General features: G+C 26.2%; 1 protein-coding gene across 2 annotated transcripts; it reads right to left on the bottom strand.

The window, feature by feature from the left end:
* Window positions 1–412: 412 nt before the first annotated feature.
* LOC107490292 (transcription factor bHLH68) lies at window positions 413–5,898 on the bottom strand. 2 transcript variants are annotated; one of them, XM_052262307.1, is made up of 9 exons: window positions 5,302–5,898; window positions 4,656–4,953; window positions 4,001–4,078; window positions 3,579–3,644; window positions 2,609–2,674; window positions 2,286–2,345; window positions 1,983–2,021; window positions 1,668–1,715; window positions 413–963 (listed from the first exon to the last, which is right to left on the bottom strand). In XM_052262307.1, the coding sequence occupies exons 1-9, from the start codon at window positions 5,541–5,543 to the stop codon at window positions 829–831; spliced, it is 1,032 nt and encodes a 343-aa protein (XP_052118267.1). In that variant the 5' UTR covers window positions 5,544–5,898; the 3' UTR covers window positions 413–828. The 2 variants fall into 2 exon arrangements, with proteins under 2 accessions (XP_052118267.1, XP_015966539.1); XM_016111053.3 differs by having other exon boundaries at window positions 1,983–2,030; window positions 5,302–5,894.
* Between the last annotated feature and the right edge of the window lie 7,212 nt (window positions 5,899–13,110).

Here is a 13,110-nt window from a genome sequence, read left to right as displayed (position 1 = left end):
ATAAAAATATATATATAAACAAACAATCCATCCAAATTTCAAAAGACTTTAAAAATATAATCGTTTATATACTACTTTCTGTTACTTCAAACTTCTAAAAGAAGTGAATTTATAAAGGATCCAATGGGATTGAACAATTTGTTTATATGAAAATAGTAGTATAGTGTCCTGGCTAGCAAGATAAATCTAATGAGATATAAAATATTTGGTAACAAAAAAATTAACTAAAAATAATTGAAATTTATTTTATTTAATTTAAAATTTATTAATTATTATAATAATTAACAAATACTAAATAATAAGGTAAGTTCTAATATTTTTTTTTCCTAACATTAGCAAATATATAAATGAAAATAATGAAGATAATAATGAACGGGTCAAATAATGGCGCTAGAAAAGGAGTAGCATGAAATGATTAATAATACAAATATTTGCATATACATTGAAATATATTGCATATTGTACCAGCATCTTAATTAATTAAGCTAACAAAATAAATATAAGAGCATGATCATGATTTCCATGAATTTAAATAAAGCACTCCAAGGGCTTGCAAAATACATTAATAATTTAATTTGTCACAGCAAGCAAGAACACACATTTTGTTTTATTATTATTCAGGATTTATGAAGTATAGCATCATGAGCAATCAGCCTTAGTTTGTTTTCCTTAGCAGATTGACTGCTCATGATGTTATATCATGTTCATGAATTTTACTTTTATGTGTGATGATGCCATGCATGTACAAACATATATATATTAGTTATATATATATATATGCTGCGCCCTACTTAATTAATTAATTAATTATAATTAATTAAACTTGATCTACCGAAAACCGCCACCAAGTGCTGGAGCCCAATAATCAGCACCGTTGTCACTTCCAACTTGAAGTGTGCATGAAACCGGAACCAAACACAACCCTCTACTCCTTAGGTCCTTCTTAGTCTCTTCTTTAGAATCCTAATTAGATAACATCCAAGGGCAATAAAATCAGGGCAAGAAAAATCTAACGGATCAGTAATTTTTAATATTTTTTATCATCAATTGATTCGTATAAATATTAAATTATTTTTAATAAATAAGTTTTACTAATTTATATGTACAAATAAAAAAATATGAATACAAGATATATTGATTTATATGTATAAATTCTAATAAATATAGGTACAAATTATATATTTTTTATATGTAAAATTCATATAAATATAGATATAAATTATTGATGGCTAAATAATAGTAAAAAATAATAATATTTACTAACGATGTAATATTGTTGTTAGTATAAGAATAAGATTTAAAAATATTGATGTAGTTTCTTAAAAGAGTTTTCCAAATCAGTATCCTAAAGTATTTTTTCTTTTTTGGACTTTGCCCTTGAGTATAAGGTTAAGGAAGAAAATATTTTATTTTTACAACATAATTAATGCTTTGTTTTGTTTATATTTTTAGTGTTGTTTGTTTTCAACATTTGTTAAAGCAGAAGTAAATTTTTTTTTTCATAATTGTTTTCTTTTATTCACAAAAAAATTAAAATAAAAAAATATACTACAAAAGGGGTCTGAAATAGTAGAAGAGGGTTATGAAACAGAAACTTTCACTGTAAAATTATGAAAGAAAATAAAAAAAAATTAAAATATTAAAGTTGAAGAGGGCAATAATCATACCTGTTCACTAGTAGGTGCTTTCCTCTTCAAGCAGTTTTCATGCAGTAGCTATAACCAAAAAGTAAAACAAATTAAAATGAGAATCTAATAAACCATGTTCAACTTTTTGCAATTAGTAAAGTAGTAAAGGAAGACATTAGTTTAATTAAAATAATATTATATCAGATAAAGCTCGCTTTTGATACAATATTTCTCTTTAATTATATGCTTTTCTTTATTTAATAATATATAATGAAGGTAAATTCTTTAAAATTTCGAAATTCAAAATCATCAAAACCCTTAAAAGATTTAATGGATCCAATGTAAAAAGCATACCTGACCGGGGTCTTCAGGGAATAAACAATTTTTCTCTCCCTGATGAACGTAATAACATTAGATAATTAATTACAATCATCACTCAATTACTACCACATAATTACTCATCAATTTCTAATTAATTAATAACATTCTCACACATGCACTTGCAAGAACAAAAAGAATCAACAAGGCTCAGAGCTAGAGAGTGTGTGATATTATTCTTCATAATTACTTTCATCAGAAGTGTTAATTATACTTAATGCTAAATTAATTAATTAACCAGAAATGGATTTATCATAAATTAATGTATAATATTCTTACAGAATGTTGTTGATGCCTTGTGTTCCCTGATCCATTGCTCAAGTATGGTAAACTAAGAGCCTGAAATAATATCCAAGGAATTTTTTTAATAAAAAATAAATAGTTTAACATAGTTTTAGAACTTCAATAAATAATAAATAATAAAGGGTGTGTTGTTGAAAAAAAAAAAGTAAAGTGAACCTTTAACAGCGTGCTATATACACACACACACATATATATATATATATCACTGACTCATCATAGTTGTTTGGGAAAACTGATTATTAGTAAAGGAATGTGTATGTATGGTACAAATATGTGAGAATTGAAGGAACATAAATGACCTCAATTTGACTCTGAAGGAATCTGATATACCCGATAGCTTCTAACAACACTGAGGCTGTGTCAGTCTGCAAAAAAAGTAAAATATAAATACCACACACCATAAAATTTAAATCCTCCATAGTCATATAATAAAGCATCCCTTTGAGTTTTCATAACCTGTATTCATAGTTAAAGAAAACATGTAGAGATAATAAGAATGTTTTTGATACATTTTTTCAATTTTTTAATAAATAAAAAAGGTATAAATTTTATTTTTAAAGAAAAATATTTTACTTATTTTGATTTTTTTTATATTTAATATTTTTATTATATCATAAAACCACTCATCTAAAAACTTAAGTTGATAAGAAAAAACAGCATAAATGATTATATTTCTAATACTTTCTTCAAATAAGAGTCTTTTTTAAATTTACTTCATTTTTTGTATGTTTTTTTTTATCTTATGCTGTCTTTTTTTTTTAAGTTTACCAAGAATCGAATTTAAATTTGTTGGATATAGACTACTAATATTATATCATGAAATCACTCCTTTCAAAAACTTAAACTAAAAAAAGAAGACGGTATAAATAATTATATCTCTAATAATATATTAAAAAACATACTATGTATATTTTAAAAAAAAATTAATTTCTTTCTTTTGGACGGTGGATGATTACATCAACTATTGCTCGCTAGTGGATATATAAGATAGACTATATAAAAAATTAGGTTGCCTTTGATGTGTCTTTTTATTTTTTTTATTTTTACAATTTTTTGCTCTAACATTTTCTGTTTTTATTATTTTTAATTTTTTTATAAAATTTTAAAAATAAAATGTAATTCAGACACATTTTATTTATAGTCATTATTTTTTATTTTAAAATAAAATGGGCATATTTTATTAATTTATTTAATCAATATGCATGGTTGCATTCATATTGAACTGATTAAACAAGGCTTAATTAATTAATAAAATTATTAATTAATTACCTTCCCAAATGGGGAAACCAGCTGATGAAGTGCAGTAATTCTGTCACCTAACTTCTCCTTCCTGACCTGAAATTCATGAGAAGATGAACATAACATGTTAATTTGTGTCGGGCTCAAGCACATGCTCAAAAATTGGCTCTATTTTCTTGTTTCATTTGACTTTTTCCGATTCCTTTTTTTTTTCCATTTTATGATAAGGAAAAAAAAGGGCTATGTTAAAGAAAAAAAATAAAAAGAGAGATAAAGAGAATAATCATGATTGGGTAATGGACAACCAAGAAAGACAACAGTTAGCATCCACATGATGTTCTAATTTTGTGTGTGTTTTTTTGCCTGAAAGAAAATTCAAGGGTTGGAAGTTTCTTCATAGTTATTAGTTTGCATTAACACATACATAGATACATACATACATACATACATACCTTGAAAGTGGATTGAGTAGTTGTGGAAGGTTGAACCCTAGCTTTCTTCACTGCCCCACCACTTCCACTGCTGTTACACTTTAATTTTCACAACCAAAGAAATTTTAGTTTTATTAATTATAACAAAAATTGATTTGTTGAATTAAACTGAAATAAAAAAAATGTGGAATTTTTGTAGTTGTAAGACATAATTAATAGTAAGAAAAAAAATTTAATCAACATGTTTTTAAAAAATAAAATGTGATATCATCACTTTTTTATCAGGAAAAAAAAAGGAGAGGAAGATGGTTCTTTATTTAATTTCCTTTAGTGGATGTTTTTATGGAAAATGTTATATTTTTTAATATTGTAAAATATGATAGCTTTTCTATGGACAAAATCAAAGGTGCTAATTGGTACATCAGAAAGTAAGTTGGTGTAATAACTCATTGACCAAGAAAAGCTAATAATGAAAAATACAGTTTTTTTTTTTTTGATACATATATAGAAGCTCAATTCAATCAAGAATCCTTAATTAAGTTTCATCAAGAAGTAAGTTTGGTGTAATTAATTATTCATTCAAGAGAGTTAAACATTTTTCAGTTGGTAGTTATATAAAAAAAGAAAGGAAAAAAAAAACAAATACTTTGTAATTAATGTTGACTAATATGGGTACCTCAGATGATCGATCTGGTGGTGGTGGTGGAGGATGCCTTGCATCAATATTAGTCTTATGATCACTATTGTTATTGCTTGAAAAATCAAGCATGTTGCTGCTGAAGCTTGTGACACATGAATTTGGAGACCAAGATGCAGTCTTTGATGGCTGAAGTTCTTCATTTGCACCACCATGGCCATATACATAGCTGTTAACTGAGCTTTCTTGCTTAACATCAACAAGAGAAGCATTGTTATTTGCACCTTGATGATGACTTAGCATTTGATGATGATCTTCTTCACCCACAAGTCCACCCCTTTCAACCCAAAACTCCAAATTAAAACCACACCAACAAGGATAAATAAATAAAGATTCTTGTGTGGAAAATTTTCAGATATTTTTAATATTAGTTGAGTTATATTAAGCAAGAACTAAAAAAATTCCAAAAAAAATTAATAATAATAATAAAGATGTGATATACTTTACTTAGATCATGTGAAATTTTTAGAAGATAATAAAATTTTGTTTCTTGAAATAATAATTGTTAGGCCTGCCATGCAGTGATGTTGTTAGTGATCTTTAGTGTGTGTATACTACATGTGAGAGAGGAAATTAAAAAGCTAAGAAGCTATGAATTGAAAGAGAGAGATATAGATATATATACATGAGTAGCTGGCTCCATGACTCAGGAAGCTCTTGATTTTCATGCCAAGAAGGAGGCAAAGGAAGAGAGGAGGAAGAAGAAGAATATTGGGTGAGAAAGTTTGAAGAATTAGGAGTTGTAGACAAGAAAGGAGGAGCTTGTGGAAGAGGTGGAGGCCTCATGCTATTGATGTTCCACCAATTAGGGTTTCCGGCCGCCATCATTTGTTGCACCGGCGACCCATGAACAACTCCTCTATTCATTTCTTGTCTTTCTTCTTTCTTCTGTTCTCCTTCTCCTTCTCTTCCTCTTTCTTCGTTTTTTATAAAAAAAAAAAAAATTCGTCTTAGAAAGGAACAAAATAAATTTTTCCTTTCTTTTTTTTTTCTTTCCCTCCCTTTGCTTTCTTGATGTTCTTGCCCCTCTTAAAAAGAATAAAGTTCTTTTGTGTAGAAACTTTGAGAGGTGCTCCTTGAGGTTGATTAAGTAGTAAGGAGAACACCACCACTCCAAGGAGCTGTTTTTGAAAGAATTTGAATAATCATGGAGCTTTGAGTCTTTGTTTTCTTTCCTTTCTTTATTGCTTTTCTTTTTCCATTTTTTTTTCTTTATTTGTTTCTTCCTTTCGTGTAATTTCTTTTCTTGCTTTTGCTTTATCTTAAAGTGGGACAGAAAAGGTGGTAGCATTTCGCATAATTAAGAAAACCCAAAAACATATGTGGAGAGCAGTGATAAAATCTCTTAATATGTGTAATAATAAACTAATGATGTTTTATTATTTTAATTTTTAAATAGTGAAATTTTTTATGTATTTAATATTTGAAAAATATATTAAACCAAAAAAAAAACAATTTCTCTCATTTGGAAGCTAAATGAATATTTAGGAAAATGATTTAAGAAGGTATATATTTTCCAAACTTTTCAAGATATATGCATACGTCTCAGAAAAAATAACTATATAGGTGAATGATATTTCGATCATATCGAGCCACGTGGCATTCTATGAAGGCTTTCACATTACAAGAACTTTTAAGGATGGATGATTTTAAAACAAATTAATTTGACTTATCCAAGCTAAACAAACCTTCTTATTCATCCTTGACTCAAAACAATCATACTCATTCCATTAAGTGGTTGTCCATGGCAATAAGTATTCAAATTTGAATATTAACTTGAATTAAGAAAATAACTGTAATATTTTAAAATAATTAATTAAACCTTCTTTGTATACTTATAATTAAGTCTCTAATTTTTTAATTCGAATATGTATAAATTATTGACTAATTAAAAATATAAAAACAAATATGACATTTTAAAATATGAGACATCTAAATTTTTTCGTCTAAAATATATAAGGACAAATCGATCCCTCAAAAGATAAAATATAGAGACCGATTTATTCTTTACTCATAATTTTTTTTAGATCGTAAAGTTGCTTTGAATAAAAGATTGATTGAGGTTCAAGTATAAATTATACCAAAATGTTTATTACGCACGGGTAAAACATTTACACTAGCAACATAATATAGATGAACCTAATCCTAATCTCAAAATCAAATAAATTAAGTCAAATTTTAGCGCACCTTTAAATCATAATGGCAATTGACTATCATGTTTGTATCGTGTATGTGGGGAAACACAAATTGTCTTAAATCTTAATAAAGGCGAAAATAGAAAGGCAACAATGAAAATTTCATGTTTTCAAATAATAACTATTTAAAATTTCTGAAAATACAAACCACACGATATTAGATATAGTGACGGTTATATTAGGGATTGTTGGTAATTATTAAAAATCTATTTGCTGGTATCTTAAAACCTAAAAGTCGTCATTTCACCAAACACCGTTAATCTATATTGTGACAATTTGAAACTGCCGTAAAACTCTTAAAATTTATTGCTATTTTACCTTCTCATAATTAAGATTTTTAAAGAATTAATCTATATATCTTTTATTTTTTTTAATTTTTGTCAAATTTTATTATATTTAATTCGTAGATAAATATAAAATCTAGTTTCACGATATAATTTATGAAATTTGATTATATATGAATGAAATTTGATTATATTATTTATCATTTTTAATTATATTGTCTATAAATTTAATTATTCATGTAAATATATAATTATTATATTTTCATATGTGTTCTTATTCGACCGTTGATTAATAACTAATCTTTTTTGTCCCTATATGATTTTTAGAACTAACTACATAAACGATGGATGCATTTTTTCTCTTCACCTAATAAATGCTTTGTGATGGGATGATTCATAAGACTGATCCAACTCAAAAGTTTCTCTGTTTTATTTACCTGCAAAATTAATAAATAGTTCTTCCAAAAACAAAAAAGTGTGATCATTGATCATTCCACCGATTCCCCCGCCCCTATAGTTATTATCAACAGAGATAAAGAAATATTATTTAATTATTATATATTTGCACATTAATTATGATGCCATGAGGTTTTTTAATTTATATCAAAATTAAATTAGAAAAAAAAAACTAGAAGAATGTTAGACGCAAGAGAAACCTATTGTGTATTGCCTAGTGTATTAAGCATTTAATTAAGCTTATAATATTAAGTTGTTGGAATAACGTTTACCTAAAGCAATCAAATTAATTTTCTTCTATGTATAACAATTCTCTATTTTTAATTTTTCCACATACATCTTTGTATTAAGATTGTATGTATATAATACATTATTGGAAAATTAAAGTCATGCATAAGTCAAATGAAATAACTTTGTTAACGATTCTATGATTGACCAATGAATCAGAAACATGATAATGGTATCAACGACCACACTGGTTTTTGATGTGAAGGGTTATGGCTGGCTTCAAATGCATAGCGCCAATCTCTGCTGTTACTTCAGCTTTTCAAAATTTCATGCTTCATATGCATAGTTGTAATGTTACGGAATTCATTCAAAATATTAAATAATTAAGTATTTTCCAATTAAATAACAATACTGTACTTTAGTTGGTAGCTTATGTCCCCTCCTCTTACATTCAATGATCTCATAATCTTGATTAATTTAAATTATTTTGTATGTATTATTATACTGAATCTATTTAGTGGGATAATATTTTGTTGTTGTTATATTTAGTACGTATTCTTTTAGAAGAATTAGTATAAAGAATCGATTATTAATTGGTCAATTTTTACTTCTATTGTAAAAATTCTTATTTTTTAAAAAATTTATAATTTAAAATTTAAAATTTAACGTTTATGGTTGAATATTTAATATTTAGAGGAGTGCTACACATATAAGTCATTTTTGTTTATAAGTCTTACAAGTTGGGCCTAACACATAGAAGAAGTTGGACCTAACAAGTACGTTATAGAAGAAGAAGAAGAAGCGTGAATATAAATGACTTGTATGATTTGTATGGAAAAACGTTCTCTCTTTGCCTTTGATCTCTTTCTGTTTTTTTCGATTTTCATGATTTCTGAAATCAAGCTTTGAAATTGTTTTGAAGATGATGGAACTTCAGAAATACACCCGAACGATTACAAAAATACACCCAAACGATTATAGAAATACATCCAAAAGATTACAGAAATACACCCAAACAGTTACAGAAATAAACCAAACGATTACAGAAATACACCCAAAGGATTTAAGAAATACACCCAATATAGGGAGAGACAGTATATTTCTTCTTGAAATCAATACACCCAAAGAATTATAAAAATACACCCAAAGGATTACAAAAATATACCCAAAGAATTTAAGAAATACACCCAAAATTCGTTGAAGTACACCTTATGCATAATTCAGAACTCTTTCTCTTTTTCCTCCTCATCTTCTGCTGCTGCTTCTTCTCCTTCAAAAACGATTTCAGAGGTTGATGTCAAAAAACAATGGAAGCCGAGAATAACGAAGAAAGAAAACAAAGAGAAAAGCACATAAATGAAGAAGAAGAACAGGAAGAGGAAGAAGAACGTGTAGCAAGAAGAAGAAGAAGGAGAAAGAGAAGGCAAAAAACGTACCTTGAATAATGTTTCTTCGTTTTTTCTGGTGATTTTGATGAAGGAGAAAGAGAAAATGAAAAGAGGAGAAGAAATTTCAATAAAAAAAAAGGAGGAAGAGAAGAAAAAGAGACACAAAAAAAGAAGAAAAAGAGGAAGAGGAAGAGGAAGCACGGAAAAAGAAGAAGAAGAAAAAGAGGTACAAAAAAAACGTAAAACGACGTGTTTATAAATGACTTGTATGACTTGTATGGAAAATTACTTGTATGTGGAGAATTACTCTAATATTTAATATTTGGGATTTATAATTTAAGATAAAAATAATAATTTTAAAAATGTTAGTTAATATTGACTAAAAAAACTAGCTCTTTTGTGCATGAATATATATATATATATAATAGTTAATAAGTCATGCCTGCTGTTGGACTCAGATTAGTTAAGATCTAACTAAATATAACAATATCAAATTAAACATGATTGTGATGATAGCAATTAAAAGAAAATTTCTAATCAATAATAATTATTATTAAGCAGGCGAAGCTAAGTCATCAGGTGATTATAATTATCACATATGAGAAGATTTGTTCTAGTTTTGTCATATAACCAAATTTTTATTCATTATAATTGATATTTAGGGTTACGAAATTCTGATTAGATGGATTTGATGATGAGTTTTAGGGTCCAGTTTAATTTGATCAAAGAGAGGACAAAAGTTTAATAATTATATTATAGAGAGATTTTTCAACGAAATTTCACTTTCAACTATACTTAAAGGAATATATATCTATCAATTAAATAATCTGAAATAGGATAGGATAGTGAGACCATTATTATACCAAATATTGCATTGATAAGTGAATCGTTTTTTTTTTTTTTAATGGTGATACCATGAATCTTATATTCAGTAAAAGAATAACTCAATAATATATATGGATATTCAATTATTTTTGTAAACAAGGTTAATCAATAATTTTTTTTCTCATGTATTTCTTCAATTTTCTTCAATTGATTTTTATTGTACAAATAAACTATTAAATTAATTTAGTTAAATTTAATTACTAAAATAAGTTAGTCATGTAACGAAATATTTAATTAGGCTTAATGATTAAACTCTATGTATCACTAAAGAATATGTTAGATTGTTAGTAATAGCCTGTTTGTGTTTGGTATTAGAGTCTCACTTAATTAAGTCATAATAACATATTTATATATACCAAACATTATTAAAAAAAATCTTAAAAAACAAATTAATAATTTTTCAATAAAATCGATCAAGTAAATCATTTTACTATATATAAGTAATTAAAATACAGGTTAAACCTTGTTATCCCTAAACCACATAATTTTCTAATATTTAAAACCCTAGAGTGCAAGAAAAGTTGTTCATAATGAAATAATCCGATTTATTATTACCTCTATTATATTTATAAATAATTAGTGATTATTGAAGCAAATACATTAAAGATTTGGATCATGAATCGTATTGATAGTTTTAGCGTCAGTAATTTATTTTATTGAAGATTAAATTGTCGATAAAATTACGGGATAAATAATTTAGCCGTCGATAAATTGTAATGTTATAACCATTTATTTTATTTAATTTTTTTTCACATTCGTCAGTGATATTCAATATATAAATTAAATTTAAATTATTTTATTAATTTTTTATCAACAGCTGGAACTTCAGTAATGGTTACCGTCAATAATATTTGTGCATGTCCAATGAAACTAATATTATTTAATATATTTTTATCTCTAACAGTACTACTTCATGGACAGGGCATTATAATTCTTATAAAGCATATTTTGAAACAGAAAGAGGGATGGAATATAAATTTTTCTTTGAGTAATTGAGAAAAGCAAGCATGCAAATTGCAAATAGTGAGTATATATTATTTTGGGGTAACGTGAGAGATCGAGGAGGAACAACTTCAGCTGACACCACACTTACCAAAGAGGTCAAGGCTCAAAACAATTGCTAGTGTTCTTCAAGAAACTGATTTCCAATTTCCAAGAATTTTAAACTGCCACCGAACCAAACCTTTTAGACATTCCTTTTGGCATCCAAATTATTAGAATCTCATTCCTTAATATATATGTATAAAGTAAAAGTTTAATAAACCAATATCTTTACTACTTTCTAAAAATAATTAATTTCGGTATCTAGTACCTTTGCAGTGTGTGATATTGAAAAATAGTAATGTATAATCTCACTAAGTAAATTTAATTTAGTTATGTTTAAAATTTTAAAAATAGAATGTTAAACTATTAATTAAGTTAAAGATACTAATACTTTATGGGGAGACTAATTCCCGTAACAAATTCCTCCATTTTTATTTATTAAACAGAAATTTAGAAGTTAACTCATTTCTCATATCAATAATAATGTTTGATTTCAGTATGTAAGTAAAATTAGTTCATTAATTATAACTAAAAAGTTTTTTTAAATTATGAATCGTTGATGATTAATTAATTGATAGAATTTTAAAATTTTTCTATAAGAAGGATATCAAGAAGAAAAGTATTATAAAAAAATTTTGATTATATTTTTTTAACACAAAAAAAATATTACTTAACAATAATATTGTTAATATTTATATCACTCATTTCGTTGGCTATTCTTATCAAATTTATTAATAGTATGATAATATTAAACTCGTTTAAAATTTTTTAAGACAAAAATAAAATATTAAGAATCAAATTAAACTTTGACCTAAACATTAGGACCAAAATAATAATTTATCTTTAATTATAATATTCTTATCATGCTCACCAAAATTTGTTTGCTTGAATTAAATCAACAAAATAAAAGAGTGTATGTACTGTATTCTTAAGTTGTATATTCCAATAATGAAATAAATAATCTAGCAAATTATTACAGATGTAATTATTTCTGTTATTAGTTTAAAGTTTTTAGAAAAGTAATTTTGTGATATAGTATTAGAATTTTTATAATAAAAAAATTTAAAATTAAACTTTTGTTATTCCTAAAAAAATAATAAATTCAATATACAACAAACTAAAATCGAAAGAAAAGGGCCTATACACAATTTATACTTTGACATCCAAAAAAATTATTGCATGAGAGAACGTGTTAAAAATGTATTACATTCTTCCATTGATTTAAATTTAAAAAAAATGGTAAAATTTATGATAAATATAAACAGTTAAGAATAAGTGTGTACTAATATTTTTGAAGGAAGCCCTAGATCACTCATACACATGCTTGCCTGCAATTTCTTATTTCTATGAACATTCTTTGGCATATACAGTAAAGAAAAGAACAAAAACCAATGGTTGAGTTATTCCTTTGGCAAGCTAAATCCATCACAAATCAACAAAAATAATATTATATATTAATGAGTTCAAATTCCAGAGGCAAACATTCCTTTAAACCGCATTTTGATGATACTAACAAACAAACAAACCCTTAAATCTCGAGCAATATATAATTAACATCCACTACTCCCCTGACCTGATTTTATAGATTATAGTTTCCTCCATAATATTCACATTCTCATAATAATTGATCAAATATGAAGGGAAGGGTGAAGGAAGCTACCTTACTAGCTAGGAATAAATAATGGCATTTTGTCATCGCCTTAATGCCATATCTTTGTCGGAGGCTATGTGTCTTTTGTAGCATACAACATTACCTTTTATCCTCCAAACCTTTTTCTATTTTATTTTTTCTTTGGCTTTCCTCCTTGTCTTCCCAAGAAACAAACACTTCCTTCTTGTCCTCATCTTCTTCCTCATATATTCCCCCTTATTCATTATTATTCTAGTATTAAAATGTTTTTAATTTGGGTATATTCATTTATATGTATCTCACTCATATTTTAAATTACCATTG

This window comes from Arachis duranensis, chromosome 5 (assembly GCF_000817695.3).
Source record: "Arachis duranensis cultivar V14167 chromosome 5, aradu.V14167.gnm2.J7QH, whole genome shotgun sequence".
NCBI lineage: Eukaryota > Viridiplantae > Streptophyta > Magnoliopsida > Fabales > Fabaceae > Arachis > Arachis duranensis.
The sequence above is the reverse complement of the archived record's forward strand: the minus strand, read 5'-3'. Positions and strand labels throughout refer to the sequence as shown.

Bases quoted from the DNA above. Each gene is read 5' to 3' on its own strand.
- LOC107490292 (XM_016111053.3), bottom strand. From the start codon at position 5,543: ATGAATAGAGGAGTTGTTCATGGGTCGCCGGTGCAACAAATGATGGCG. The intron at 2,675-3,578 runs GTAATTAATTAA...CTTTTTTTGCAG, and splicing joins TGGTTTCCCCATTTGGGAAG to ACTGACACAGCCTCAGTGTT. The intron at 2,031-2,285 runs GTAAGAATATTA...TAATGTTATTAC, and splicing joins CAAGGCATCAACAACATTCT to GTTCATCAGGGAGAGAAAAA.